This window comes from Oncorhynchus masou, chromosome 32 (genome assembly GCF_036934945.1).
Source record: "Oncorhynchus masou masou isolate Uvic2021 chromosome 32, UVic_Omas_1.1, whole genome shotgun sequence".
Taxonomy (NCBI): Eukaryota; Metazoa; Chordata; class Actinopteri; order Salmoniformes; family Salmonidae; genus Oncorhynchus; species Oncorhynchus masou.
Window position 1 is genome coordinate 52,433,532 of NC_088243.1, and position 27,840 is coordinate 52,461,371.

Consider the following 27,840-nt stretch of genomic DNA (forward strand, 5'->3'; position numbering starts at 1 on the left):
TAGAGTAGCGCCAAAGATTTCTATAACTAACCCAAGATAGACCACTGCCTGTCGTTTACAACGGGAGCAAATTAATCATAGCGGGCAGAAAAAGCACGGAGCCAAGCACGAGCTAGCGAGAGCCTATTGGCGCGTTCTAGCATTTATTTGCATATTTCCCGTTAGGGAACGCCTTACGCCTTGTGAAGAGCGCGTGTGCAATAACTCAATTCCCCTTCGCGCTCCTAAACAATGCAAAGGGTAAAGTGTGTAATCGATGAGAAAATTAGCAAAATATCGGCCAAAATCCACCTCGCTCTATCTTTTATTTTTTGTTATTATAAAAAACCAAATGCTCGCTCCATCTTCTCCCACTGCCGGTCTCTGGGCTTCCTCTCACAATATTTGGTAGTAAGTGGAAACGCCAATTATATGCTTCACATTTATACAATATGTAAAATATATGTCTCATTGTTCTATCTGTGGTACTACTGTGAGGCTCTATTCAATCAAATCAAATTTTATTGGACACATACACGTGTTTAGGATATGTTATTGCGGGTGTATCGAAATGCTTGTCTTTCTAGCTCCAACAGTGCAGTAATATATAGCAAGTAATATCTAACCATTTCAAAACAATACACACAATTCTTAAAGGAATGGAATTAAGAAAATATATAAATATTTGGATGAGCAATGTTGGAGCGTCATAGACTAAAATACAGTAGAATATAATACAGTATATACATATGAGATGAGTAATGCAAAATATGTAAACATTATTAAAGTGACAAGTGTTCCAGATTTTACTTTTTGTAGCAGGTGAGAATTTTCGAAGCTGGTTAGGATAATTAATGTAGCAGGTTAGAACAATTAGTTTAAGGTTAGGAAAACAGTTAGGGTTAGCTTAAATACAAAATAATCAACTTTTGACATTAATTTGACAAAAACTGGATAGCTTCTAGTCATAACCAGGGGCAGTAGCATGGCTAGAAGGGTTCCAGCTTTTGTCAGAATTTACTTTTCATAGCAGGTTTATGAGAATTAATGTGGCAGGTTCTGAGAAATAGGTTAAGGTTAGGAAAATGGTTAGGGTTATAGTTAGCTAAAAAGCAACAACAACAACAAAAATCTACTTTTGATGTAAATTTCACAAAAGCTGGAATCCATCTAGAGATAGAGGACTCATCTTTGTATCTGTGTCATTAAAGCGACTGTGACAGTGCCATTAAGGCTATCTCGATTTTAAAGTAGTACATTTTCTTAATTGTCTGATTGCTCTAAGCTCATAGGAATCCCCACCGAGTTGATTACTTTAAAATAGTGGACGCCCTCAATGGCAATATCCATGCTAAAACGAGTCCATGATCCTCTATCTAGTCCTCCATCTATCTCTATGACAACAGTCACTCCGATATAACGTTGTTTGTGTGGGGTAATTTGCCGAAATGCCACGTGCGTCCACTTATGTCAGTGCATTCATAACAACCTAATCATTACAAAAATTATATTAGATCAAATAAACCTCACATAGCAAATTAGCAATACCATTTTTTTGTATCTCATTAACCGACGACAACAACAAAAATCTCACTTCCTGGGTTTATTTTCATGGACAGATTTTGTCACGAATTAAAACGTCTCACTTCGGTTCTTCCTCTCTGTCGAAAATTAACAGTAGGCCGTGGCCATGTTCGAGAGCATCAAAACCGCAATCAAAACCGTTTTTCTCAAATAACCGTAGATTTTCAGTTATAAAACTGACTATTGTTTATTTTTTATATAAGTATTGATGATGGGTGTACTGTTGCTTAATGCGTTGTATGTGTGTGCTTACTGTGACTGTCTCCCTGATAATGGCTACTAGGTAGCTACTTCCCACGCCGTTTACCGGACAGTAGTGCTTGTCAAGTGGGAGCAGAGGCCACTGTGTCCGGTGTTGTTGCTGTTCATTCCCCTCCCCCCACTGAGTAGTAGACTGTATGTATCACAGGAGGTTGGTGGCACCTTAATTGGAGAGGACAGGCATGTGGTAATGGCTGGAGAGGAATAAGTGGAAAGGTACCATTTAATTTATTCCGTTCCAGCCATTATTATGAGCCGTCCTCTCCTCAGCAGCCTCCACTGGTATGCACAGTATGTATCAAGGTGACATCTAGATGGTTATCAATATTAGTTATTTCTTTCTAGGGGCGGCAGTGTAGGCTAGTGGTTAGAGCATTGGACTAGTAACCAAAAGGTTGCAAGTTCAAATCCCCGAGCTGACAAGGTACAAAATCTGTCGTTCTGCCCCTGAAAAGGCAGTTAACCCACTGTTCCTAGGCTGTCATTGGAAATAAGAATTTGTTCTTAACTGACTTGCCTAGTAAAATAAAGGTAAAAAAATAATAATAATAATAAAAAAAGGTAGGCTGCTTTCCTACTTGAAATGAAGCAATGTTTGAGAAAGAAATTGCCACATTAGCTACTGCCGGCAACACAACCATGATAGCCAGTAGGAAGCACTTCAAGTCAGCAGGCACAACACTGGAGCACTGGTCGCAGGCTTACTATCGACTCGTAGTGCAACCCAATCAGCCACGCAAAACGGTATTGAGTCGCAACAAATATGATAAATTAGCTGATTCATTCAATTTTGCTCAACTAACCATGGCGGACTTAGTGCCTACAATAAGACGCTATAATGAGGGTTTTGGATAAAACGCTGAAAATAAGGTCTGTTATTAACACAGTTTTAGGATGGAGATCTTACACGTTTTGTTCTATGAGATAGTCTTCAGCTAATGTCACGTTTTGTGAATTTTGAAGCATTATGTAATCAAAACAAGCACATAAAGCACATAAAGGCTTCATAACTGACTGATATTATCTCATAGAACAAAACATATAAAATCATTTAAGCCTGTGTTAACCTCAGACCTTATTTTCAGTGTTTATCCCAAAACACCTTTCTTTTTTTTATTCATGGCTCCCGAGTGGTGCAGGGGCCTAAGGCACTGCATCTCAGTGCTAGAGGCATCACTACAGACCCTGATTAGATTCCAGGCTGAATCACAACCGGACGTGATTGGGAGTTCCATAGGGCGGCGCACAATTGGCCCAGCGTCGTCCGGGTTAGAGTTTGGCTGGGGTAGTTAAATAAAGGTTCAATAAAAATAAAAAAATAAAAAAATAAAAAAATTGATATTACTTATTTATTGTATAGGCTGCTATCCTACTTGAAATAAAATTGTGGGAGGGTAAAACAAGGAGCATTTGATATGTGCTGAGAAAAGGACAGTGTACCGTCTAGCCATACTCCCATGTACTTGTATGAGGTCTCTAGTTCTAAACCCTCAGAATTAGTAATCCCACCTGTGGGGAGAGGGGCATTCTTCTTACCAAACCACATGACCTTTATTTTGGAGGAGTTCAGAACAAGGTTAAAGGCAGAGAAAGCTTGTTGGACACTAAGAAAGCTTTGTTGTAGAGCATTTAACACAAAAATCCGGGGAAGGGCCAGCTGAGTATAAGACTGTATCATCTGCATATAAATGGATGAGAGAGCTTCCTACTGCCTGAGCTATGTTGTTGATGTAAATTGAGAAGAGCGTGAGGCCTAGGATTAAGCCTTGGGGTACTCCCTTGGTGACAGGCAGTGGCTGAGACAGCAGATGTTCTGACTTTATACACTGCACTCTTTGAGAGAGTTAGTTAGAAAACCAGGACATGGCCCTCTCAGAGACACCAATACTCATTAGCCGGCCCAGAAGAATGGAATCGTCTACCATATCAAAAGCTTTGGCCAAGTCAATAAAAATAGCAGCACAACATTGCTTAGAATCAAGGGCAATGGTGACATGATTGAGGACCTTTAATGTTGCAGTGACACATCCATAACCTGAACGGAAACCAGATTGCATACCAGAGAGAATAATATAGACATCAAGAAAGCCAGTCAGTTGATTATTGACAAGTTTTTCCAACACTTTTGAAACAGGGCTAAATAGAAATTGGCATATAACAGTTAGGATCAGCTTGATCTCACCTTTAAATAGAGGATGAACCGTGGCTGCCTTCCAAGCAATGGGAACCTCGCCAGAGAGGAGAGAGAGGTTAAAACGGTCAGAGATAGGATTGGCGATGATAGGGGCAGCAACCTTAAAGAAGAAAGGGTCTAAACCATCTGACCCAGATGTTTTTTTTGGATCAAGTTTAAGGAGCTCCTTTAGCATCTCGGACTCAGTGACTGCTAGCAGGGAGAAACTTTGTAGAGGGGCAGGGGAAAAAGAGGGAGGAGCATCAGGGCTAGTCTCGTTGGAAGGGGTGGAAGATGAGGAAATGTTGGATGGGCAAGGAGGCATGGCTGAGTCAAATAGGAATCCTGCCTTAATGAAGTGGTGATTAAAGAGCTCAGCCATGTGCTTCTTGTCAGTAACAACCACATCATTATCATTAAAAACTCTCTGGGATAGGTAGCCAGGGAAAATGCAGAGCGCCAAATTCAAATAAAATACTATAAAAATCAAACTTTCATTAAATCACACATGTAAGATATAAGCTACACTCGTTGTGAATCCAGCCAACATGTCAGATTTCAAAAAGGCTTTTCGGCAAAAGCATAAGATGCTATTATCTTATGATAGCACAACAGTAAACAATGAGAGAATAGCATATTTCAACCCTGCAGGCGCGACACAAAATGCAGTAATAAAATATAAATCATACCTTACCTTTGAACAAGCTTCTTTTGTTGGCACTCCAATATGTCCCATAAACCTCACAAATGGTCCTTTTGTTTGATTAATTCCTTCCATATATATCCAAAATGTCCTTTTATTTGGCGGTTTGATCCAGAAAAACACTAGTTCCAACTTGACCAACGTCACTACAAAATATCTCAAAAGTTACCTGTAAAGTTACCTGCCAAAACATTTCAAACTACTTTTGTAATTCAACTTTAGGTATTTTTAAACATAAATAATCGATAAAATTGAAGACGGGATGATCTGTGTTCAATACAGGAAGACAACAAACTCAAGCATGCTTTCTGGGGCCTGTTGCACAAAACTAGGATAAGGGATTAAGCCAGGATATCTTGGTGATCCTGGCTCAATTGATCCGTAATCCGGTTGCACTAAAGATGGATAGGGGGCAGGAGGATATGTTATGGTATAAATTACCATGGAGATTTATTCTGTGGAGCTAGCCTGCTCCAGACCAGGCTAAATTCCAGGATCTATTTAATCTCATCCCTAATGTCAGTCAGCAGTCACCACAAATGGAAACCAATAGTTATTTCACTGCTCACTAGACATTGTTATCACATATAACTAGACCCACTGTTATTAAACGTTTGTGATCATTAATTTCAATGATTTTGGATAAAAAATGATTTTTAGATGTTGCTATCATTAGATAATTTACAGTTTCCCATAGACTATAAGGCTATATATAAAATGATAGAATATTAGGGCCACAGAGGGGAAAAAAACACAAGTCATAATATTGTAACCAGTTGTTTTAAAGGAGGACAGTTGTTAAAATGACAGATGTGGGGCATTTCGTGAAATTGTACTTCAGTATGGTTTCATAAACAAAGACATGCCAGAATATTAAGTATCACATTGTCATAAGTATCAAAACTGTAAAAACAATATGTAGCTTTTCTGCAGAAAGAACCAGCCTCATAAATGTATGACTTTATCCTTTTTCTTCAGTGTGGCCCTAGTACTCTGTCATATAAACAAATACACATTCCATATGAATATAAAAACACAATGTGTAACATTATGTTCCTTTATTGAATAAGGACAAAACAAAGCAGGTAAACCATCAGCTCCTTTCGAAACTGAAGTCACAGTGACTCTACAAGATGGAAAGCACAGAATCCAAGCATATTATACAAAATGATACATACACATTCAAAGGTCTGTATATAACACACCCTGCATGTCTGCACACAAAAATAAATGCAGGACAAATCCATACACATCAACTGAACAGACAAATGAATGGATGCAGTAGCCTCTCTGCAGCCTTGTATTACACACAGTATACCGCACAAACATCATAAGAGGCCAAATTCGTCAAAAAACGAACCCAAAAAAACCCAAATTCCTCTGCCACCGCAGGACATATTTAACCAAAATTGAAAGCACACATACTAACTAAAATAATTCAACACATATTGGTCCCTCAGCAGCCGACCACTGTCGTCATCAGGGAAGATTGCCGGATTGTCCCAGTCCATGGCTGGTGGCACAACATTGCTGATCACACAGTCAGCATTGCAGACCATCTGAAATCATAAGATGAGGAATATTACACCAATCAATGCACATCACTGGCAATGCAGAGTGTTCGGCACCTGAGGGGGCTTTTATCCTTGTGTGTGCAGTCCACTGCACCAATGACATTGGGGAAACCTGTCACACAAAGTAATGAGTATCCTACTATGTGTTAACAGTTGTCCTGTAATTTGTAGATCCTCTTACCTGCAATCCTATAGAACTCCTCTTTGATGTCACAGAGTCTTCTGTGGCCAGGGAAGGAGATGAAGACATCTGCTAATGCTTTGATAGCCAGACACACACTCCTTATTGTGCGGCAAATTGTGGCCTTGTTCAGCTGTTCTGCATCCCCCACTGAGTACAGGAAGGCTCCACTAGCAAAAAAGCGCAAGGCCACACAAACCATTTGCTCCACACTCAGTGCATGGCTCCGTGCAGTGCGGTGCTTAATCCTGGGACCCAGTAGTCTGCATAGATACAGGTTTTCTGCAGATGGCATCAGGTATCTTTCATATAGATGGTCATCAGGGAAGGCCAGTGGGTCCAACCGGTCCCTGAAGACCCTTTCTCGCCTGAAGGCTCTCCTCAGCACAAGTGCTTCTTCATCCACCACATCTCGCACGAATGGGCATGCCATTGTCAGAGCAGAAAGGAACACACAATTTTGGGCCTTCATATAGGCTAGTGGCCACACCTGGTGCTGGGGGTGGGCAAAAGAGGGCGATGCCTTATAACGATGACTTGGTTGTACTGATTGCTGGGAAAATAAAAAAAACCATAGAAAGATGCCACCGTCCTGTGTGCTCACAATAAGAGCTCATATGTCATGGCTCACTTGACTTTACGAGAATATACCTAATTTTTATTTTGAGCTGTGTCAACTTCTTGGAGCTGGGGGAGGAAAGAAAAATAATGATTAATACATTTGTGTTACAGTTAGCATACAGTGTACATTGAAGGCATATCTCACCTCCCTCTCAAGTTTTTTTATTTCAAGGTCCAGTTTCCTAATTGTCCTCTTTTTTATTTCGGACTCCAGTGCAAGATTTTCCATCTTTTTCTTCTTGTACTGAATGTCTATGTCTGCCAGTTCTATTTGGCGCCGGAGGTGGTTGCCATACAACTTTCTGATAGCTTGTGAGCTCTGTGAACACAATACAATTAGCGCAGCTGGAATTTGGCAGGATGTGGTGTCCTTTTATTAATACGCACTGTTGCCAGGCTGGTTTTCCCACTGTATAGCATCTGGGTCCTGTAAAATAAATTAGATTTTTTGATTTTGATGAGGACTCCTCACCATTGTAGAGTAAATAGTACTTTCACAGTCTTAACATGATACCTCATGCCTTCTGGAATCCAGAGAGATGGTCTCCTCCTCATCATCGTCTCCATCATGTGCTGTTGCTGCCGCACTGGGGCCTTCACCCTATCACATTTAATCGGATTCATATTGAAGCTAGTAGACAAGACATGCCAGGCCTACAGTATGCCTTTGATGGAGTACTCACTGGATCAGCATCGTCTGGTGCTTGTGCTGGTGGCTCTAACAGGAACACAGTGCTGCCAGACACTGCAAGGCAATAGGTAAACCAAAGTCAGACAGTCCAAATTGATTCAATATGAATGTGGTTGTATCCCATGTAGAGATGGAAGGACATACCTTGAATGAAGCGGGTGGCATCTTGGGAGGAACCTATGCTCGTCTCTTTCCCCCAGGGATCCCCTCTAAGACGGGCCTGCCTTTATTTAGCTCCAAGGCCATGTCCTCTGCTGGGGTAAGGTCAGCCTTTGGTGACCCACCACCCGTGCCTTGTCTGTGGGTATTCTTTTTCACTGCTAAAACAGTACAGACAATGTGTGAGCAGGCACCTTCTGGGTACAATATATGCTTGTGCTTTGTTAAATATTAGTCAGGGACCATACCATTCTGCAGAATGTTCTTGTATTTGATTTTGACCTGCTGCCATGTCCGTTTTGGCCCGTTCATGTTTAATCTACACACACACACACACACACACACATTTAATGGAGTCACACTGCAAAAAATTACTTGGTATTTTTGTCTTGTTTTCAGTAAAAATATCAAAAAAATTATCATAGCTTTATACAGTGTGATGGAGTTACTTTACACAATTTCACTCATATCTGCAGTGCATTTCAATTAAAAATTTAACCGTTTCATAATTACAGTACAACTGCGTTTTTGGAGATGTGAATTAAATATTTGAATTGTAATTGTGATGTTTCAGCGGAGCGGTGAGTGTGTAATTGTGCACTACTTACGCATTCAGGCGGTCTGCAATACTTTGCCACGCTTTTTCTCTTTGCTTTATCACTGTGGCGGTGTTGCCTTTCTTCTTAATTATATCTTTTACCTCCTCGTATGCCTCCATGAGGATTTGTGCTTCCGACGGGGAAAAGTACGCGGCTCTAGTTGCCATGGTAAATCAGTTAATCTGTGATCTGTGGCGGGGTCTATTTGAGTGAGCCGTGAGCGCGCACCTATCCAGGATTGGTTTCACCTGGCTTAATGAATCCGTGTCTGCTCATCCTGGCTTGGTCTTTGTGCAACCAATTAAGCCTGGACGCACATGTTTTGGCTTCATTGAGCTCAGCTGAGTCATTTATCCCGGATGTCTTAATTCTACTTTTGTGCAACAGGCCCCTGGTCTTGCGCCTCTATCAAACAGTACACATGACGTGACACTGTTCAAGATGTCCGTACTTCTTCATTACACAAAGGAATAACCTCAACCAATTTCTAAAGACTGGTGACATCCAGTGGAAGCGGTAGGAACTGCAAACAAGTCCCTTAGAAAATCACACAACTGCGTAGAATTGAATAGACAGTGACCTCAAAAATAAAATCAGAATGGTTTGTCCTCAGGGTTTTGCCTGCTACATAAGTTCTGTTATACTCATAGACATGATTCAAACAGTTTTAGAACCTTCAGAGTGTTTTCTATCCAAATCTACTAATGATATGCATATCTTATATTCTGGGGATGAGTAGCAGGCAGTTGAATTTGGGCACGCTATTTATCCAAAAGTGAAAATGCTGCCCCTTATCCCGAAGAAGTTTTAATGGACATGGGAAGCTGTGATTAGGGTTTATTCTCCAGGTCTTTAACCATTTTCCAGAACTTCTTGGGGTTAGACCCACAGAAAGAGAACTGCTCCTTAAAGTAACTAACTTTGGCCTTCCGGATAGCCTGAGTGCATTTATTCCTCATTTGTGAACGAGAGCTAGTCAGCCTGAGTATGCGTGTGCTGAGCATTTCGCCAAATGCAATTCTTGAGGTGGAGTAACTCTGCAAGATCACGGTCGAACCAGGGGTTGAACCTGTCTTTAATTCTAATTTTCTTTATGGGGAGTGTTTGTTAACAATACCACTGAAAATATAAAAAAAGAAGGTCCAAGCTTCGACAGAGGGGATCAAGCTGAATCGATAGCATTTTACAGATGGCAGTTCATGAAGGAAGGCTTGCCCATTAAAGTTTTTTAGCAAGCGTCTATGACAAATCAGGACTTGTTATTTCATTGAGCAGCCATTACGAACACAGACTGTTAAACAGTGATCACTAAGGTCATTACAGAAAACACCAGACTGATACCTATCAGGATTATTTGTGAGGATAAATTCAAGGAGAGTCGCTTTTTCTGGGTGTTTGGAGTCATACCTTGTGGGATTGGTAATAATCTGAGAAAGATTTAGGGAGTCCCATTGCTTTACGACTTGGTCAGGTGGTTTAAGTACGTCCCAGTTTAGGTCACCTAGCAGGACAAATTCAGACTTAATGTAAGGGGCCAGGAGAGCGCTTAGGGCAGGTAGGGTACAGGCTGGTGCTGATGGAGGACGATAGCACTCAACAACAGTAAACAAAGAGCTATTTGAAAGTTTAATGCTTAAAACCAAAAAATCAAATTGTTTGGGGACAGACTTGGTGGAGACAGCCAAGCACGGAAGGTGATCCTTGGTAAAGATTGCCACTCCCCCCAAAGGTTATAAGCAGAAATGTTGACATCAGTATTCAAAACACTCTTCCTTAACAACGTCTCAGTAATGACCAACACATCTGGATTGGAGCTGTGAACCCACACTTTCAATTATCAGTTTTTGGTAATAAGCTTCTAGTGTTAACTTGTGGAAAACCCAAGCTTTTACGAGAGCAGAAATCAGTGAAGCAGATATCAGAGCACAAGTCAGATGGGCCAGGGTGTACATGCACATTTCCAGATATCATCAACAGTAAATCAAATCAAATCAAATTTTATTTGTCACATACACATGGTTAGCAGATGTTAATGCGAGTGTAGCGAAATGCTTGTGCTTCTAGTTCCGACAATGCAGTAATAGTAAGGAAATCAAGGCACGGCAGAGGACAGGAAGAGATCTGCAGTGTTGATTTATGACATTTGAATGTGTGTTAGATGGCAACAAGATCATATTGTACAGCAAATACATCAGGTAACATGAATACAAAGCCGGCAAGAGGTGGTTAGAATAGGATGGGAGGCCAAAAGTCAGTGTAGCCAATAGATAGTCAGAGTCCCAAGTGTAGGAACAAACATAGTCTGTCCCAAAGTTGGGATTGTGTGGGTCGTTTGAAGAAAAGGAATTAGAGGGATTGTCCTGCTACTTCAAAATGGTGAAAGTCCTCATTGGCGCAGCCCATGCTAATACAGGATTTTGGGCACTTGAGTCCTCTATCTATCTCTATGTGTCAAGTACCTCAAAGTGAGCACTCTCAGACTTGTCTATCAACCAAAAATCTATAATGTTTCCCATTATATAAAAGTCAATTGTAATGGCAGGTAATAAATCCAATACAATCATATATCCTAGCTATTCTAACTATGTTAATCAGTCACTAAGACTTCACCTACCTTTCTCTCTCCAAGAAATGTATCTTAACACAAGTCTCACAGCAAGTGCACTTCTAAGGTGAAGACACGGGGGGCAGCTGATTGGCAGTCAGATCATTTATTCAAGGATTGAAATCCCATACCGGGAATAATAACAGAGATAACTCAGGGTCTTATTAATCAACAATTCAGTTTTATTAAACATAGATAAACATCTATTCATCAGTGTTATCAATACCTTGCCTTTGGGGACATGGTAGCAGGACATAATGCAAATATACAGACTGAAAGTGGGGGGAGAGAGAGAGGGAGACTGTATACATACATAATATGACATTTGTAATGTCTTTATTCTTTTGAACTTCTGTGAGTGTAATGTTTACTGTTCATTTTATTGTTTATTTCACTTTTGTATATTATCTACTTCACTTGCTTTGGCAATGTTAACATATGTTTCCCATGCCAATAAAGCCCCTTGAATTGAATTGAGAGAGAGAAAGAGAAAGTGAGATTGCTATTTCATCGCCACTGCTGATGATAACAATTCCTCTAATTCCTTTTCTACAAACGACCCACGCAAATTACCCGCACATTTTCCAACAGTTCTCCGCGTAGACGCGAGAGAAATATACTTTATTTAATTTGACCCCGTTGACGCTCGCGGCTCGTCTGTTTTTTCTCATCACTCATCAAAGACTGTCAATTATATTCACAAGATAGTCAAGTGACCGCACTAACAATGGAAATACATGTCCTCAAAGATGGAAGGCAGGCAGGCAGGGATGTGGCGAGATCAGGTGGGACCATTCTAGCCAATGAGTGGTCAGATCAAATTATATCCAGCATTATTTATATTGCATATTTCAGACATGTACGCAACACAACGTGCTTCACAGGAAAAAATATTATAAAAAACAACAGACATAGAGAATAAAAACAAAATAATAATAACAAAAACTGAAAGACTGAAAAGCACCCTAAGGAAAAGCAAAGCTAAAAAGGTTTGTTTTAAGATCTCTTTTAAATATGCCCAAAGTTTCTGCCCCTCTAGAGTTCTCTGGCAGGCTATTCAGGAGGCAGGGGGTATAGTAACTAAAGGCAGCCTCTCCAAGCCTCTTAGTCCTAAGCATTGTAATAGTGAAAAGGCCAAAGGACCTGAGGGACCAACTGGGTACATAACTCAAAGGCATGACTGATATGTATTGGTGTGCACAATCGTGGTTTGATTTAAAAACCAATAGAAGAATCTTAAAATGAATTATAAAACTCACAGGCAGCCAGTGCAGAGACTTTAAAATCAGTGTAATTTGTGCTCTCCGTCTCGTTCTTGGTCTATATGTTTTGCAATTTACCAATGGCTTTCTGGGTAGACCAGACAGGAGAGAATTACAGTAGTCAAGTCTGCTTCTAATAAAAGCATGGGCGAGTCTGTCTGTATCAGCCTGAGATAGAAACGGCCGCACCTTGATAATGTTCCTCAGGTGGTAAAAATCTATTTGGTCACATTCTTAATGTGTGATTCGAATTTGAGGTCAGAATATAAAATGACACCTAGATTTTTTTTACCTGGTGTTTTATCTTTATTGCTTGTCAAAATGTGCGGCCAGATTCTGCCTCTGTGCTTTGGCTCCAATAATAGGTACCTAGGTGCACCATACCAGTTTTTAGTGCAGTGGGGAGTGATTAACAATAGATTTAATTTCTTCAGATATGCAATTAAAAACTGTTTTGAAGAAGGTGGTGTGATAGGATCGAGAAGGCAGGTAGAAGGCTTAAGTTGTGCTATCACTTTCCTGAGTATGTCTGTGTCAACCAGGGAAAATAACTCCATAGTGCCTTTGCATGATAGACTGGGGCACATATCATCAAACTTCTCATCGGGTCTTGATTGACTGATACCTAGCCAAATGTTTGCTATCTTATCTCTGAAATATGCAGCAAACTCATCACATCTAGATTGCAAGGAAAGTTCATACAGGTTTGCAAGGGTAGGATTGATCAATTCATCAATGGTTGAGCAGAGCACTCAAATCAAATCAAATCTCTCGAATTATTCTGATTATTAGCAACTTTGACTGTATGTGAGGTAGGCCTATATAGACCTACCTCACAGACAGTAGCCTATATCTTCTGGTTATCCAAATGTTTCCCCCTTTAATGTGGATAATGCAAGGTGCTGATAAAACTCATATTTGATGTCACTTTGGTTTAATCATGCCATGTGTGAACCTGTCCAGCTATTATTTTCTTCTAAGAGGGTGTTCTTCAAGTATCAACATCTAATTCTAGTTAACCCTAATTTGTGTAGTTTGTAGTTTTAACAGGACTACTATAATAATCGTTTAAAATGATTGAATGGTTAGCCTAGATTAATTGGACCAATTGGATGAATTGTTCAAATATAACAGTCCAAAAATCTGGCTTCAAAATAAAAAAAAAGCACGGGTTATTTTCCCTTTAAATAATAATTTTCCCTTTAAATAACGAATCTCGTCCCTTCGGTTTACTCCAGAGCAGCTCTCGTTCAGTCAGACAACAAGCGCACCTCAAAAGACTTACTACAGGAGATCACACACCTATGGGGATAGCATCCACATTTACTAGGGGTTCCTAATGTTTCGGAAATAACGTGAGTAGGGCTCGTTAAATAATGATCAAGGGGGATGTTTTATTATAGGTTGTCGATGGGCGGGTGGGATGTTCAAATCAGCAAGCGAACCTGGGGAACGTATGATGCAGCAAATGAATTGCGACTATGTTGTTATGCTCAGCGATAGATACAGTATTACTATGCAATGATATTATTAGAATTAATATATATATTTGTGATTTGGCGCAGCATTGTGTCATTGATTAATTATGGAAGAGCGCCTGTTTTAGTCAGGATGATGGAGCGTATCATACACTCAAGTGCATTCTCGGTCAAGTTCCGACTAGACTCAGCACGAATATCTGGTTTTGTCACATTTGTCATTGTCAAAATTCCATCATATGTGTGCGTGTCGTAGCTAAACTAGCGCATTTACAAAGCCAAGGGCAGATGTGCCATCATGGGCAACGAGGCCGCCCAAAACTTGTAAAAGATCGAGTGCACTGCGGGATGGTCATGGTCACTCTGTTCTGGGTCTTCAAGGCTACTGTTGCAGTCATGGGCCACCGCCGCTCACGTCACAATTTATTAACGGACTTCACTATTTATGTTTAAAAGGATAGTACAAAAGTTGAACTTGAACATTCCTAAATGCTGTCAGACAAAGGATGCACTATAATCAGTGTATAAAGGTGTTCTTACTAAATAATAATGATTAAAGTCTTTACAAAATCTAAACAAACTTGAAGTAAACTACAGTGTTTCCATAACAAAGTGTGGAAAGATCTTAAATAGGTTAAATGTATCCATTGATCAAAATTCTTCATGATTTTTTCAAGGGCTCACCTTCTGTCACCCGCCTAACCAACATGCTAGTTAGTGGCTATTGCCTAATAGCTGTCTTGACTGTCCATTGCCGGTCTTTAGTTTATAGTGAATTATGTAAGCATGTAGCTGTAGTGTTTTTTTGTAATAGGATTAGTAACAGCAGGTCAGGTAGTCATCACTGAGCTCAAGGTCACTTGTGTAGCACCAGACTTGAACTTGAACTGAGACAATCTATGTTGATGATGCAGTAATGCAAATATGCCCCTAAACACTTACCCTCCCCAAAAACATTTACTGCACAGCTGTGCATTCTTCACAGTTTAAGTTATAGTAAAGGTTATCTGAAAAGAAGTTGATATTCAAAAGGTCATGTATGTCACTGAAGGAGTCAGAATGTGGAAACAGTCAGCCATGGTGAGTAGAAGTCGGGTATATTTGATATGATACTCATCTATGAAATTCAAATGGCCAATTTGTAGCTAGTTTGAAATTATATGAATCTTTAGGAAATAAAAGGGAAAACAGCAGGCATCACAAATAAACAACAGCAGGCATCACAAATAAACAACAGCAGGCATCACAAATAAAAATCGTTGGCTCAATTGAATCACATTTTTTTTAATGCTATTCTTAAAAATGCCGTTTGCAGTGTTATTAGTGCAGAGCTTGCTGTCAGTGACAGGGAAAAACACAGTATGTTGCTGCAGTGTCATCAATGTGTGTGTTCCTGATGGAGTGCATTATATTGCTGAGTCACCTCAAGATTATCTGTGCTTATGCTGATGCAGAGATATTCTGCCCCATATTTCAGTTTGCTCGTGTCCTTTCCTGTCATTTATTTTGCTGCAAATTCAATGTTTACTGCAAATTACCTCATTGTAATTCAACACATTTACTGAGAATCTATAATCAATTGATGTAAGTCTGACAGAACATGTCAGCTGTATACAGGACTGGTCCTCTTGTGACTGTGGCACTAGACTAGTGACAGCCTTATCAGTAAGTGGCATGATTTAGAGGGACAGATAGACGGTACATTTCACAGAAACATTAGTTGCCATACATTTCCAATTCCACCCACATATTGTAAAAATGTCAGGCTGGGAGAGTAGGCAGAAGGGAATGTACTTTTTTTCTTGAGAGGCACACAATAATTCTACTGCTGCTGGGGAACTGCAATGAAGTATATGTCTGAGCTGCTGGAGTGATGGGCTTTAGGTGATTGTGTCTAGGCCCTCTGTAATAAAAAATATGGACCAAAATATTGACCAACTTCCTCTGTAAGCAGAAGCTTCAAACTTTAATTCACAACTTTAAAAATAACATTGTAGTACAAACATTGAGTTATTTTGCTGGCCGGGTTTTACAACCTATCAAGTACCATACAATGGAATTTGAATTAATGAGTCACCGATGAATACCTCACTCCTTGGCCTGTGGAATTTAGCACAGTGTGTCTGTGTTTGTGTTGGTTAAGATGCCCAGTGAAAAAACAGAGGGTGTGTACCCACTGGCCCAGCTCTGCCTGCTGAGATAGATAAAGTTGGCTTTAGCCAGCGGACGCACGGAAGCTGAGAGGGGGGGGGGTATCTATTCCACACAGGAGGCTCAGATGGCCAGACAAGACCACGCATGCAGGCCCATCAATGCTGCTGAATGGATCAACAGTTGATGTCTGTTAAGTGTGGTGGGGGACCCCCTTCAAGGTTTCATCACTGACAGTACATATGTATGTGCCCATTGCCTATTTAGGACTACGGTACAGATAGAGGGTGAGTGAAGACTGCTGAGAGATGACGGACCTGGAGGCATCGACAGTGGGTGAACCCCCTCCCCCATACATGATCTTCCTCCTGGTTTTCTTCTTCTTCATCACGGGCCTCCTGGGTTTCCTGGTCTGCCACCTTCTGAAGAAGAAGGGCTACCGCTGCAGGACAGGGGAGGAGGAAGATGAAGATGAGGAGGAGTGTGAGCAGAAACTGGGACCAGACAAGAATGGTAAGTATCTACCAGGGAAAACAAGGATCTGTCAGAAAGAGTTTTATATATTGGCTTTGATCTATCCATTGATGTCAGGATCGGGGATATGGCTTGACAAAGTTAACAAGCGTCCACTATTGATTTTTGAGGCAGATATATATGGTATGTGTGACTTTTTTCAGATGTGTCAGTTTTTATCCAAAGGGCCTTGGCCCTTTCCTAAACAGGAAACAGAGGAACTCTGTTGTACTATTTAGTTTAAGAGGATGTTATTCAGCTTGAATTAAATTCATTCCTATGTCAACATTGGATACTCACAAAGAAGTCATATTTTCCATATTAAATGAAGCCGGCCCATCAGTGGATGCTTTAGTTGAAATAAACTACCTTAAAGGAGCTGTAGAATCGGTTGATTCACACAAACATAAATAAGCTCCTTTTAAAAATGGTTAAAACAGGGTTAAGGTCGACAACATTGAGAATTTCCTTTAATAATCTCAAATGATGACGGAGCAAGCTTGGGGGCAAGCTGCTTCGCCAGACAATCTTTCATGTATTACAGATGATGAAGAAGAGGACCATCAAGACACTGTTGAACAAATCCTGAAGTGCATCATTGAAAATGAAGGTAGTAACTTGAGAAACAACACAATAGATACTAGATTTCGTCAATACCTTAGGAATTAAACTTTAAAATAAATGTGTATTTTTTGTGTTCTGTTTTGCCTTCTAGCCAACATGGAAGCCTTCAAGGAGATGCTAGGAAAACAGGATATTTGTGAACATCATGATCCTACGTATGTATAGCTAATACCAACTTTTTTGATTTGGTTATGCTATCTATTAGTCATGTAAGTGGATTCACATTCACCTTGTCTTAAAAATATACTGAAAATAAGTACACTTAAAATGTGAACTGTTTTGATTCATAAAATGTAAGCATAGCTTGTTCAAACATTAAGCCTCTTTTAGATATAAAACATTGATTTACATGATGTTTAGTTCATCTGACTGGCATTACTCCATGGTTGTATTATCACCCTTGGTGAAAGTCTTTTAGTGTGCAGAGCTAAGGTAAACAAGCACCTTACTTCCTAAGATCACCAACTCTCTCAAGTAATACAGTCCTAGTTCCTTTTAGCAATTAAACAAACCAGTCTTTATGTGGTACATAATACATATGGTTCAAATGTTGGTCTTCTGTGCTCGGTGTACTATACTACACGTTTTTCCCTCCTTCTTTAGGGTGTGGCGTTTTCAGAGAGGCCACAATAATGGGTGTACATTTCACTGTGCCTGTAGTAGTCTGGATAAAGTGTATTGTGTGTAGCTTGTATTTATCCTGGGACCAGATGGTAGCTTTACAGTTCCTGTGTCCCTGTAGACAGCTGTGTATGCAGTCACTGTCTCTTACCTTGGGGTGCCTGTCCCATAGGGCCACCTGGCTTATTGTTGCCCTGCTGCATCCGCAGCTCTATTATGAGGTCTGATCTTTACTGCTGTGTTCTGAAGCAAAAACACAAATAGCCTCTCAACATATTATGCTACAACCGTATGCCAACGAAGTGTTGCTCACATCCATATGAAGCATTTGAGGAAGATACAGAACAAGAGAAAACATTTATTCTACTACTACCCACATCCATATAAATAAACAGTGGTGTAAAGTACTTAAGTAAAAACACTAAGGTACTACTAAAGTAGTTATTTTGGGTGTCTGTACTTTACCATTTATATATTTTTTTTACTTTTACTTCACTACATTCCTCAAGAAAATAATTTCCATAATTACATTTTAGACTTTTACTCAAGTATTATTTTACTGGATGACTTCTACGTGAGTTATTTTCTATTAAGGTATCTTTACTTTTAATCAAGTATGACAATTGGATACTTTTTCCACCACTGCATATAAAGCATTCTAGGTGGAGATGATCGAGGGCATTTGAGAGAAACTCCGACCCAGTGATGTGCTGTGATAATATAGCTGTGATGTGCTACTAGCGTACTAGAGCAAGGAAAACTGATTTATGCTTTTTAATTAAATCTAGATTCTTATTTGGCACCTCGAGGTTGAGTGTTTTAGTGTTCCTGCCTGTTTGCCAAGCTAGTGCTCAGACTGATAGCAGCCTACAAGGCTGTGGCATTCGTTGGCCACCCATTCGTATTCTTCCCACACTCTCCTCTCTTAGCCAGCTTCAGCACAGCTACAGACACCTCCCCAGGGACGCTGTAGTCCTGGTGGGAGGGAGGTCACGGACAAAGGCGGTCAGAGTCGGGAACCAAGGGACTAATAGATCACACTAGAGATTCATATTTCACAGACAGATTCCAATAAATATGCTATAAACCGGCAGCTGCTTCTTGGAAAAGTGTCTTTGGCTTTGGATGTTTTTGCTTAGTCAGGGCTCTATGGTTCAGTGTGTTTGAATGGAAAATACTTATGACAGAGTGATTCCTTCTTTGTCTTTCCGAAAGGTTACTGCGCAAAGAGAGCCTGGGGGGTATTCCACCTCATCACCACACCGTGCACTCTGGAGCCCAGCTTGACCACAAGTCCTGCACGCTCTGTGTGCAAGGGCGCTCCAAGAAGGCCCGACGCCGGAGCCGTGTACCTCGGACCATTAAGCCGAGAACGCCGGGAGAGAGGAGAGAGTCCACTGTGTTTGCTGTGGGAAGGTGAGTCACACTGGACTGCTCACTAATATTTGACAACACAATACGTTCATATTTATTTATTTACACTCTTAGAAAAAGTGCTCCAATAGGGTCATTCGGCTGTCCTTATAGGAGAACCCTGTCTGGTTCCAGGTAGAACGCTTTTGGGTTCCATGTAGAACCCTCTGTGGAAAGGTTTCTACATGGAATCCAAAAGAGTTCTACCTGGAACCAAAAGGGTTCTAGCTGGAACCAAAAAGGTTTCCTCAAAGGGTTATCCTATGTGGACAGCCAAAACAACATGTTAGGTTGAAGATAGCACCCTTTTGGTTCCAGGTAGAACTCTTTTGGGTTCCAAGTAGAACCTCTTCCACAGAGGAGTGTAGAGTGTAGCCAAGTAAGAGTGTAGCCAAGTATACTTAAGTACACTGCTCAAAAAAATAAAGGGAACACTTAAACAACACAATGTAACTCCAAGTCAATCACACTTCTGTGAAAACAAACTGTCCACTTAGGAAGCAACACTGATTGACAATAAATTGCACATGCTGTTGTGCAAGTGGAATAGACAGCAGGTGGAAATTATAGGCAATTAGCAAGACACCCCCAATAAAGGTGTGGTTCGGCAGGTGGTAACCACAGACCACTTCTCAGCTCCTATGCTTCCTGGCTGATGTTTTGGTCACTTTTGAATGCTGGCGGTGCTTTCACTCTAGTGGTAGCATGAGACGGAGTCTACAACCGATACAAGTGGCTCAGGTAGTGCAGCTCATCCAGGATGGCACATCAATGCGAGATGTGGCAAGAAGGTTTGCTGTGTCTGTCAGCGTAGTGTCCAGAGCATGGAGGCGCTACCAGGAGACAGGCCAGTACATCAGGAGACGTGGAGGAGGCCGTTGGAGGGCAACAACCCAGCAGCAAGGCCGCTACCTCTGCCTTTGTGCAAGGCGGAGCAGGAGGAGCACTGCCAGAGCCCTGCAAAATGACCTTCAGCAGGCCACACATGTGCATGTGTCTGCTCAAACGGTCAGAAACAGACTCCATGAGGGTGGTATGAGGGCCCGATGTCCACAGGTGGGGGTTGTGCTTACAGCCCAACACCGTACAGGACGTTTGGCATTTGCCAGAGAACACCAAGATTGGCAAATTCGCCACTGGCGCCCTGTGCTCTTCACAGATGAAAGCAGGTTCACACTGAGCACATGTGACAGACGTGACAGTCTGGAGATGCAGTGGAGAGCATTCTGCTGCCTGCAACATCCTCCAGCATGACCAGTTTGGCGGTGGGTCAGTCATGGTGTGGGGTGGCATTTCTTTGGGGGGCCGCACAGCCCTCCATGTGCTCGCCAGACGTAGCCATTAGGTACCGAGATGAGATCCTCAGACCCCTTGTGAGACCATATGCTGGTGCGGTTGGCCCTGGGTTCCTCCTAATGCAGGACAATGCTAGACCTCATGTGGCTGGAGTGTGTCAGCGGTTCCTGCAAGAGGAAGGCATTGATGCTATGGACTGGCCTGCCCGTTCCCCAGACCTGAATCCAATTGAGCACATCTGGGACATCATGTCTCGCTCCATCCACCAACGCCACGTTGCACCACAGACTGTCCAGGAGTTGCTGGATGCTTTAGTCCAGGTCTGGGAGGAGATCCCTCAGGAGACCATCCACCACCTCATCAGGAGCATGCCCAAGCATTGTAGGAAGGTCATACAGGCACGTGGAGGCCACACACACTACTGAGCCTCATTTTGACTTGTTTTAAGGACATTACATCAAAGTTGGATCAGCCTGTAGTGTGGTTTTCCACTTTAATTTTGAGTGTGACTCCAAATCCAGACCTCCATGGGTTGATAAATTTGATTTCCATTGATAATTTTTGCGTGATTTCTTTTGTCAGCACATTCAACTATGTAAAGAAAAAAGTATTTAATAAGAATATTTCATTCATTCAGATCTAGGATGTGTTATTTTAGTGTTCCCTTTATTTTTTTGAGCAGTGTATAAATAATGTAAAATTACTTATGTTAAGCAAACCAGACAGCCTCATTTTCTTGTTCTTTTAATTTACAGATAGCTAGGGGCACGCTCCAACAGTAAAATATAATTTACAAACAAAGCATGTGCTTAGTGAGTCCACCAGATCAGAAACAGTAGGGATGACCGGGGATGTTCTCTTGATAGGTGTGTGATTTAGGCAATTCTTCTGTCCTGCTAAGCGTTCAAATTGCTTTTAGGTGTCAGGGAAAATGTATGGAGTAAAAACTACATTTTACTTTAGGAATGTAGTGAAGTAAAAGTAGTCAGAAATATAAATAGTAAAGTACAGATACCCCAAAAAACTACTTAAGTAGTACTTTCAAGTACTTTTACTTTAGTACTTTACACCACTGAAACTACTTTCATATATACTTCCATTTTTTTTAAACTGCTACCAGGCTATCTTCAGATGAGTCTTGTGAGCATATTAGAGCAAAACAACCGACATGTACAATATATACACAAAAGTATGTGAACACCCCTTCAAATGAGTGAATTTAACTATTTCAGCCACACCCGCTGCTGACAGGTGTATAAAATTGAGCACACCGCAATGCAATCTCTATAGACAAACATTGACAGTAGAATGACCTTATTTCATCCACACCCGCTGCTGACAGGTGTATAAAATTGAGCACACAGCAATGCAATCTCCAGAGACAAACATTGACAGTAGAATGACCTTAAGGAAGAGCTCACTGACTTTCAACGTGGCACCGTCACAGTATGCCACCTTTCCAACAAGTCAATTCATCAGATTTCTGCCCTGCTAAAGCTGCCCCGGTCAACTGTAAGTGCTGACCTCATTGCTTGGTTTTTGCTCTAACATACACTGTCAACTGTGGGACCATATATAGACAGGTGTGTGCCTTTCCAAATCATGTCCAATCATTGAATTTACCACAGGTGCACTCCAATCAAGTTGTAAAAACATCTCAAGGAGGATCAATGAAAACAGGATTCACCTAAGCTCTAGTTTGAGTCTCATAGCAAAACGGTCTTATATAAATAAGGTATTTCTGTTTAAAAATTTTAATACATTTGCAACAATTTCTAAAAACCTTTTGCTTTGTCATTATGAGGTACCATGTGTACATTGATGAGGAAAAACATGTATTTAATACATTTTAGAATAATGCTGTAATGTAACAAAATATGGAAAAAGGGAAGCGGTCTGAATACTTTCCGAATGCACTGTAATTGACAAACAAATAATTTGTGTTTAGTGAGTCAATCAGATCAGAGGCAGTAGAGATGACCAGGGATATTCTCTTGATAAGTGTGTGAATTGGACCATTTTACTGTCCTGCTAAGCTTTCAAATTGTAACTAGTACTTTTGGGTGTCAGGGAAAATGTATGGAGTAAAAAGTACATTATTTTCCTTAGGAATGTAGTGAAGTAAAAGTTGTCAAAAATATAAATAGTAAAGTAAAGTACAGATACCCCCAAAAAACAACTTAAGTAGTACTTTAAAGTAATTTTACTTAAGTCCTTTAGACCACTGCTCTGGAAGCAACGTCAGCACAAGAACTGTTCATCGGGAGATCCAGGAAATTGTTTTCCATGGCCTAGCAGCCGGACACAAGCCTAAGATCACCATGTGCAATGCCAAGCATCGGCTGGAGTGGTGTAGAGCTCGCCGTAAAATTAGTAAAGTTTGTCAAGTTTGGTGGAGGAGGAATAATGGTTTGGGGCTTAGTTCCAGTGAAGGGAAATCTTAACACTACAGCATAAAATGACATTCTAGATGATTCTGTGCTTCCAAATTTGTGGCAACAGTTTGGGGAAGGCCCTTTCCTGTTTCAGCATGACAATGCTCCCGTGTACAAAGCGAGGTCCATCCAAAAATGGTTTGTCGAGATTGGTGTGGAAGAACTTGACTAGTTTGCACAGAGCCCTGACCTCAACCCCATCAAACATCTTTGGGATGAATTGGAATGCCGACTGCAAGCCAGGCCTAAGTCGCCCAACATCAGTGCCCGACCTCACCAATGCTCTTGTGGCTGAATGGAAGCAAGTCCCTGTAGCAATGTTACTACATCTCATGGAAAGCCTTCCCAGAAGAGTGGAGGCTGTTATAGCAGCAAAGGGGGACCAACTCCATATTAATGCCCATGATTTTGGAATGAGATGTTAGACTAGCAGGACCAGCAGGACCATGACCACATACTTTTGGTCACGTAGTGTACGTGTTCAAAAAGACCGATTTCCAGGATGTGTCCTGGTCTGACAGACACCGGTCTGCCACCTTCCACCGCAGATGCTGATATCTCTAGCTTAAACTGACAGATTTTGATGTTTTTGTTTTTATTGTGCTCATTCGACTCTAGGGGGTTTAGGATTTAGGATTATGAAGATTCAGAGGCCTTTGTGTTTGTGTTTTAGTACTTTACATGTGTACAGTTATGCTATGTAATGTCCTTATCGTAGTGATGTACTTAATAGAGGTCCGTATACCTACAGGTTCCGAGTCACCCACATGGACAAAAAGGATCAGGGGTCTGGCGACCAGTTAGACCAATCGGAGGCTCTGGATAGTGAGAAGGGGGATGAGGACGACCCCCAAAGGAAGGAGGGGTACAACCTGCGGAGCATGTTCAAAGACGTCAAAACGGACAGCACCAACGGTGTGGTTCCCATCGTGGCCAAGCGGAAGAAGAGTCTGGTTCTGTTCTCCCCACGCAGAGGTAGTGATCCAGTGGGGGCCAAAGTGCCACTGAGCCAGCCCATGGTAGAAGAGGATCCCCTCTTCACTGCTCCAGTGCAGACCTCCAGCCCTGTGAAGATCCTGTCGTCCCAGCCCAGCCTGGACTCTGGTGCACCTGACGACACTGAGATGGCTCCTGTTAAAATGTACCCTACTAGGGTCACTTTTGTAGTGTCCCCCACAGAGAGTCCCGTACCAGTCTCTCCCAATGCGAGTCCAAGAGCTGTCTCCCCTCTAACACCTCCAATGCAAGATTCCCCCACCACCACCCCAGTACAAGTCACCCCCATGACCCCTGAGATATTACCCCTTACCCAAGGCTCATATAATAACCCTAGTCTTAGCGCTTTAAATGTCTCTCTTACCCCTACCCTTGTACAAGCCTCTCCAACCTCTAACCTCTTGAATGTCTCACCTGACCTGTCCTCCAGAAATGTGTCCCCCTCCCCTACTCATTTAAATGTTTCTCCTACCCCTTTCCCCATACAAGTCTCCCCTGGCCAGTCGTCCAGAAAAGTGTTTCCTTCCTCGAGCCCGTTAAATGTCTCTCCTGCCCCTACCCCCTTAATGGTGTCCCCCACCACTCTACCCCGTAGCATTCTAAAGAATACTACTACTTTTATCAAGGTGGACGAAACCTCACCCACCACGAAAGGGCCAGAGGACAAGTTTGAGAGCCTTGCTACTGTCAGGGCCGACAAAGTTTCTCCCACTGCTGTTCCTGTGAAAGTCTGCCCCACTGTGGACCCCATGAAAGTCTCCCCCACCACGGCTTCCATGAAAGTCTCCCCCACCTCAACCTCCGTCGAGATCTCCCCCACCAGCGGAGGCCCTTTAGAGGACAAGCTGGAGGTGGGGAGTGTTACCATAGTCAAAGCCAGCCCGGACAGTCAGATGGAGTTCTATGTGGTGCGTACGGCTGAGTTAATGAAGGAGGAGGAAGAGGAGGACCCTGCTGTGGGTCAGAGTACCCCAGAGAAAGGGAAGGGTGATGAGGTGGAGATGGAGGACATAAAGGACTGTCGGATCAACCAGGAGGAGGGTGTGTCTCTTGAGGAGAAGAGATCAGTGCACAGTCAGCACAAGTGGTGAAAGAGAGAGAGAGAAAGAGAGATAGAGATAGAGAGAGGACACGCTGGGATGGGGGAGGGGGAAAGACTGGCCACACCCAACTGTGACAAACGGATATATTGCAATACTACGGAGGTAAACCGAACCAGGCCAAAACTGAACTATACCAGACTGAGACTATCTGTCTGGAACCAACTAGACCTTGACATGGCTTTAAAACGGTGGGGGCGTACCAGCAAGGCTGTGATTTATTCATTGATATAGACAAGTTGTGGTTAGCTAAACACTGGCACCTTATATCCAGATGTATTGATCTTAAAGGCTTGCATAATGTGGCTAACAGCACTGCTACAGTACTACTTCTATTATCAACAGACAGTGCAAGCCCAGGCCTCCATCTACAAGTGCACTTTTTTTGAAAACACTGCTCACAGACTGCATTTTACAACAATCAACTTTAACCCCAACAACAATCAACTACACCACAGTGTAAATCGACCAACAGCAAATAACGGGTAATATCTGTGTATTTTAATTTATTGTCAGTCCGATCTCTAACTCTTCTACATCAGCGGGGGCTGCTGAGGGGAGGACGGCTCATAGTAATGGATGGAACAGAATAAATGGAATGGTATCAAACATGTGGTTTCCATGTGTTTTATAACATTCCATGTACTCTATTCCAGTCATTATTATGAGCCGACCTCCCCTCAGCAGCCTCCACTGTTCTATAGAGTTGAAGTCGGAAGTTTACATACACCTTAGACAAATACATTTAAACTCAGTTTTTCACATTTCCCTGACATTTAATCCTAGTAAAAATTCCCTGTCTTAGATGAGTTAGGATCACCACTTTATTTTAAGAATGTGAAATGTCAGAATAATAGTAGAGAGAATGATTTATTTCAGCTTTTATTTCTTTCATCACATTCCCAGTGGGTCAGAAGTTTACATACACTCAATTAGTATTTAGTAGCATTGCCTTTAAATTGTTTAACTTGGGTCAAAAAGTTTTGGGTAGCCTTCCACAAGCTTCCCACAATAAGTTGGGTGAATTTTGGCCCATTCCTCCTGACAGAGCTGGTGTAACTGAGTCAGGTTTGTAAGGCCTCCTTGCTCACACATGCTTTTTCAGTTCTTCCCACAAATTCTCTTTGGGATTGAGGTCAGGGCTTTGTGATGGCCACACCAATACCTTGACTTTGCTGTCCTTAAGCCATTTTGCCTTTGGAAGTATGCTTGGGGTCATTGTCCATTTGGAAGACCCATTTGCGACCAAGCTTTAACTTCCCGAAAGATGTCTTGAGATGTTGCTTCACCAGTCCCTCTTGCAGCAAAGCACGCCACAACATGATGCTGCCACCCCCGTACTTCACGGTTGGGATGGTGTTCTTCGTCTTGCAAGCATACCCATTTTTCCTCCAAACATAACAATGGTCATTATGGCCAAACAGTTATATTTTTGTTTCATCAGGCCAGAGGACATTTCTCCCAAAAAGTAGGATCTTTGTCCCCATGTGCAGTTGCAAACCGTAGCCTGGATTTTTATGGCAGTTCAGAGCAGTGGCTTCTTCCTTGCTATGTGGCCTTTCAGGTTATGTTGATATAGGACTCATTTTTACTGTGGATATAGATACTTTTGTGCCGGTTTCCTCCAGCATCTTCACAAGGTCCTTTGCTGTTGTTCTGGGATTGATATGCACTTCTCACACCAAAGTACGTTCATCTGTAGGAGACAGAATGCATCTCCTTCCTGAGCGGTATGACGGCTGCATGGTCCCATGGTAATTTATACTTGCATACTATTGTTTGTACAGATTAACATGGTTCCTTCAGGCGTTTGGAAATTGCTCCCAAGGATGAACCAGACTTTTGGAGGTCAACATTTTTTTTCTGAGGTCTTGGCTGATTTCTTTTAATTTTCCCATGATGTCAAGCAAAGAGGCACTGAGTTTGAAGGTAGGCCATGAAATACATCCAGAGGTACACCTCCAATTGACTCAAATGATGTCAGTTAGGCTATCAGAACTTCTAAAGCCATGACATCATTATATGGAATTTTCCAAGCTGTTTAAAGGCACAGTCAACTTAGTGTATGTAAACTTCTGATCCACTGGAATTGTGATACAGTGAATTATAAGTGAAGTAATCTGTCTGTAAACAATTCTTTGAAAAATGTGTTGTGTCATGCATAAAGTAGATGTCCTAACCGACTTCCCAAAACTATAGTTTGTTAACAAGAAATTTGTGGAGGGGTTGAAAAACAAGTTATAATGACTCCAACCTAAGTGTATTTAAACTTCCAACTTCAACTGTATATACCATACTATGGAATTAGAGCCAGAAACTGCCTATGAGTAACTCAAGGTTCCCTTTCAGTTGGTCACTCGGTATAACATACTATGAGGAGTCACCTGAAGAAAACTAAAAACACGCCCAACGGGCCAATAAATGCAGTCCGCCCTCAGAAGCCCCAACTTTCCTAGCCATAACACCCTTGGCTCGCATTCATTTCCTCAATTCTCCGCTCTTCAGCGAGCCTGAAGGAGAACTTGTCACTCGATTTACAAGCACACAAAGATTACTGGATTCGGCTCTGTACTCGTCCCCCAAGATTTTGCGAGTTTTGGGGCTTGGTATCGGTTTTTGTGTTAGCTAAAAGCAAATTACTTTCTGCTCTGCTTGTGTAGCTAATGCTTCGTTGCTTGAGTAGGTTTTGTGTTTGCAAAAAGCCGACTACCTCTGCTGTGCTTGTGTAGCAAGTGCTTCCTTGCTTAATAAGTAAGATGGTCAAAAAGGCTAACCTGCTGGATTTGAACCTCCGACCATGATTTCACAATGAAATTGAAAG

General features: G+C 41.7%; 1 protein-coding gene across 4 annotated transcripts; it reads left to right on the forward strand.

The window, feature by feature from the left end:
* The first annotated feature begins 225 nt into the window (after nt 1-225).
* LOC135526179 (uncharacterized) lies at nt 226-25,617 on the forward strand. 4 transcript variants are annotated; one of them, XM_064954328.1, is made up of 6 exons: nt 226-390; nt 16,289-16,534; nt 17,034-17,144; nt 17,250-17,313; nt 18,995-19,195; nt 23,675-25,617. In XM_064954328.1, exons 2-6 carry the CDS (start codon nt 16,330-16,332, stop codon nt 25,008-25,010), a joined length of 1,917 nt encoding a protein of 638 aa, XP_064810400.1. In that variant the 5' UTR covers nt 226-390; nt 16,289-16,329; the 3' UTR covers nt 25,011-25,617. The 4 variants fall into 4 exon arrangements, with proteins under 4 accessions (XP_064810400.1, XP_064810399.1, XP_064810398.1 ...); XM_064954327.1 differs by lacking the exon at nt 226-390 and adding an exon at nt 13,654-13,747; XM_064954326.1 differs by lacking the exon at nt 226-390 and having other exon boundaries at nt 16,126-16,534.
* The last annotated feature ends 2,223 nt before the right edge of the window (nt 25,618-27,840 follow it).

What these genes read in the sequence shown, in the direction of transcription:
- LOC135526179 (XM_064954328.1), top strand. Translation starts at nt 16,330, where the DNA reads ATGACGGACCTGGAGGCATCGACAGTGGGTGAACCCCCTCCCCCATAC. An exon ending in TGTGAACATCATGATCCTAC is followed by an intron (nt 17,314 to 18,994) that starts GTATGTATAGCT and finishes TCTTTCCGAAAG; the next exon opens with GTTACTGCGCAAAGAGAGCC. An exon ending in ACTGTGTTTGCTGTGGGAAG is followed by an intron (nt 19,196 to 23,674) that starts GTGAGTCACACT and finishes GTATACCTACAG; the next exon opens with GTTCCGAGTCACCCACATGG.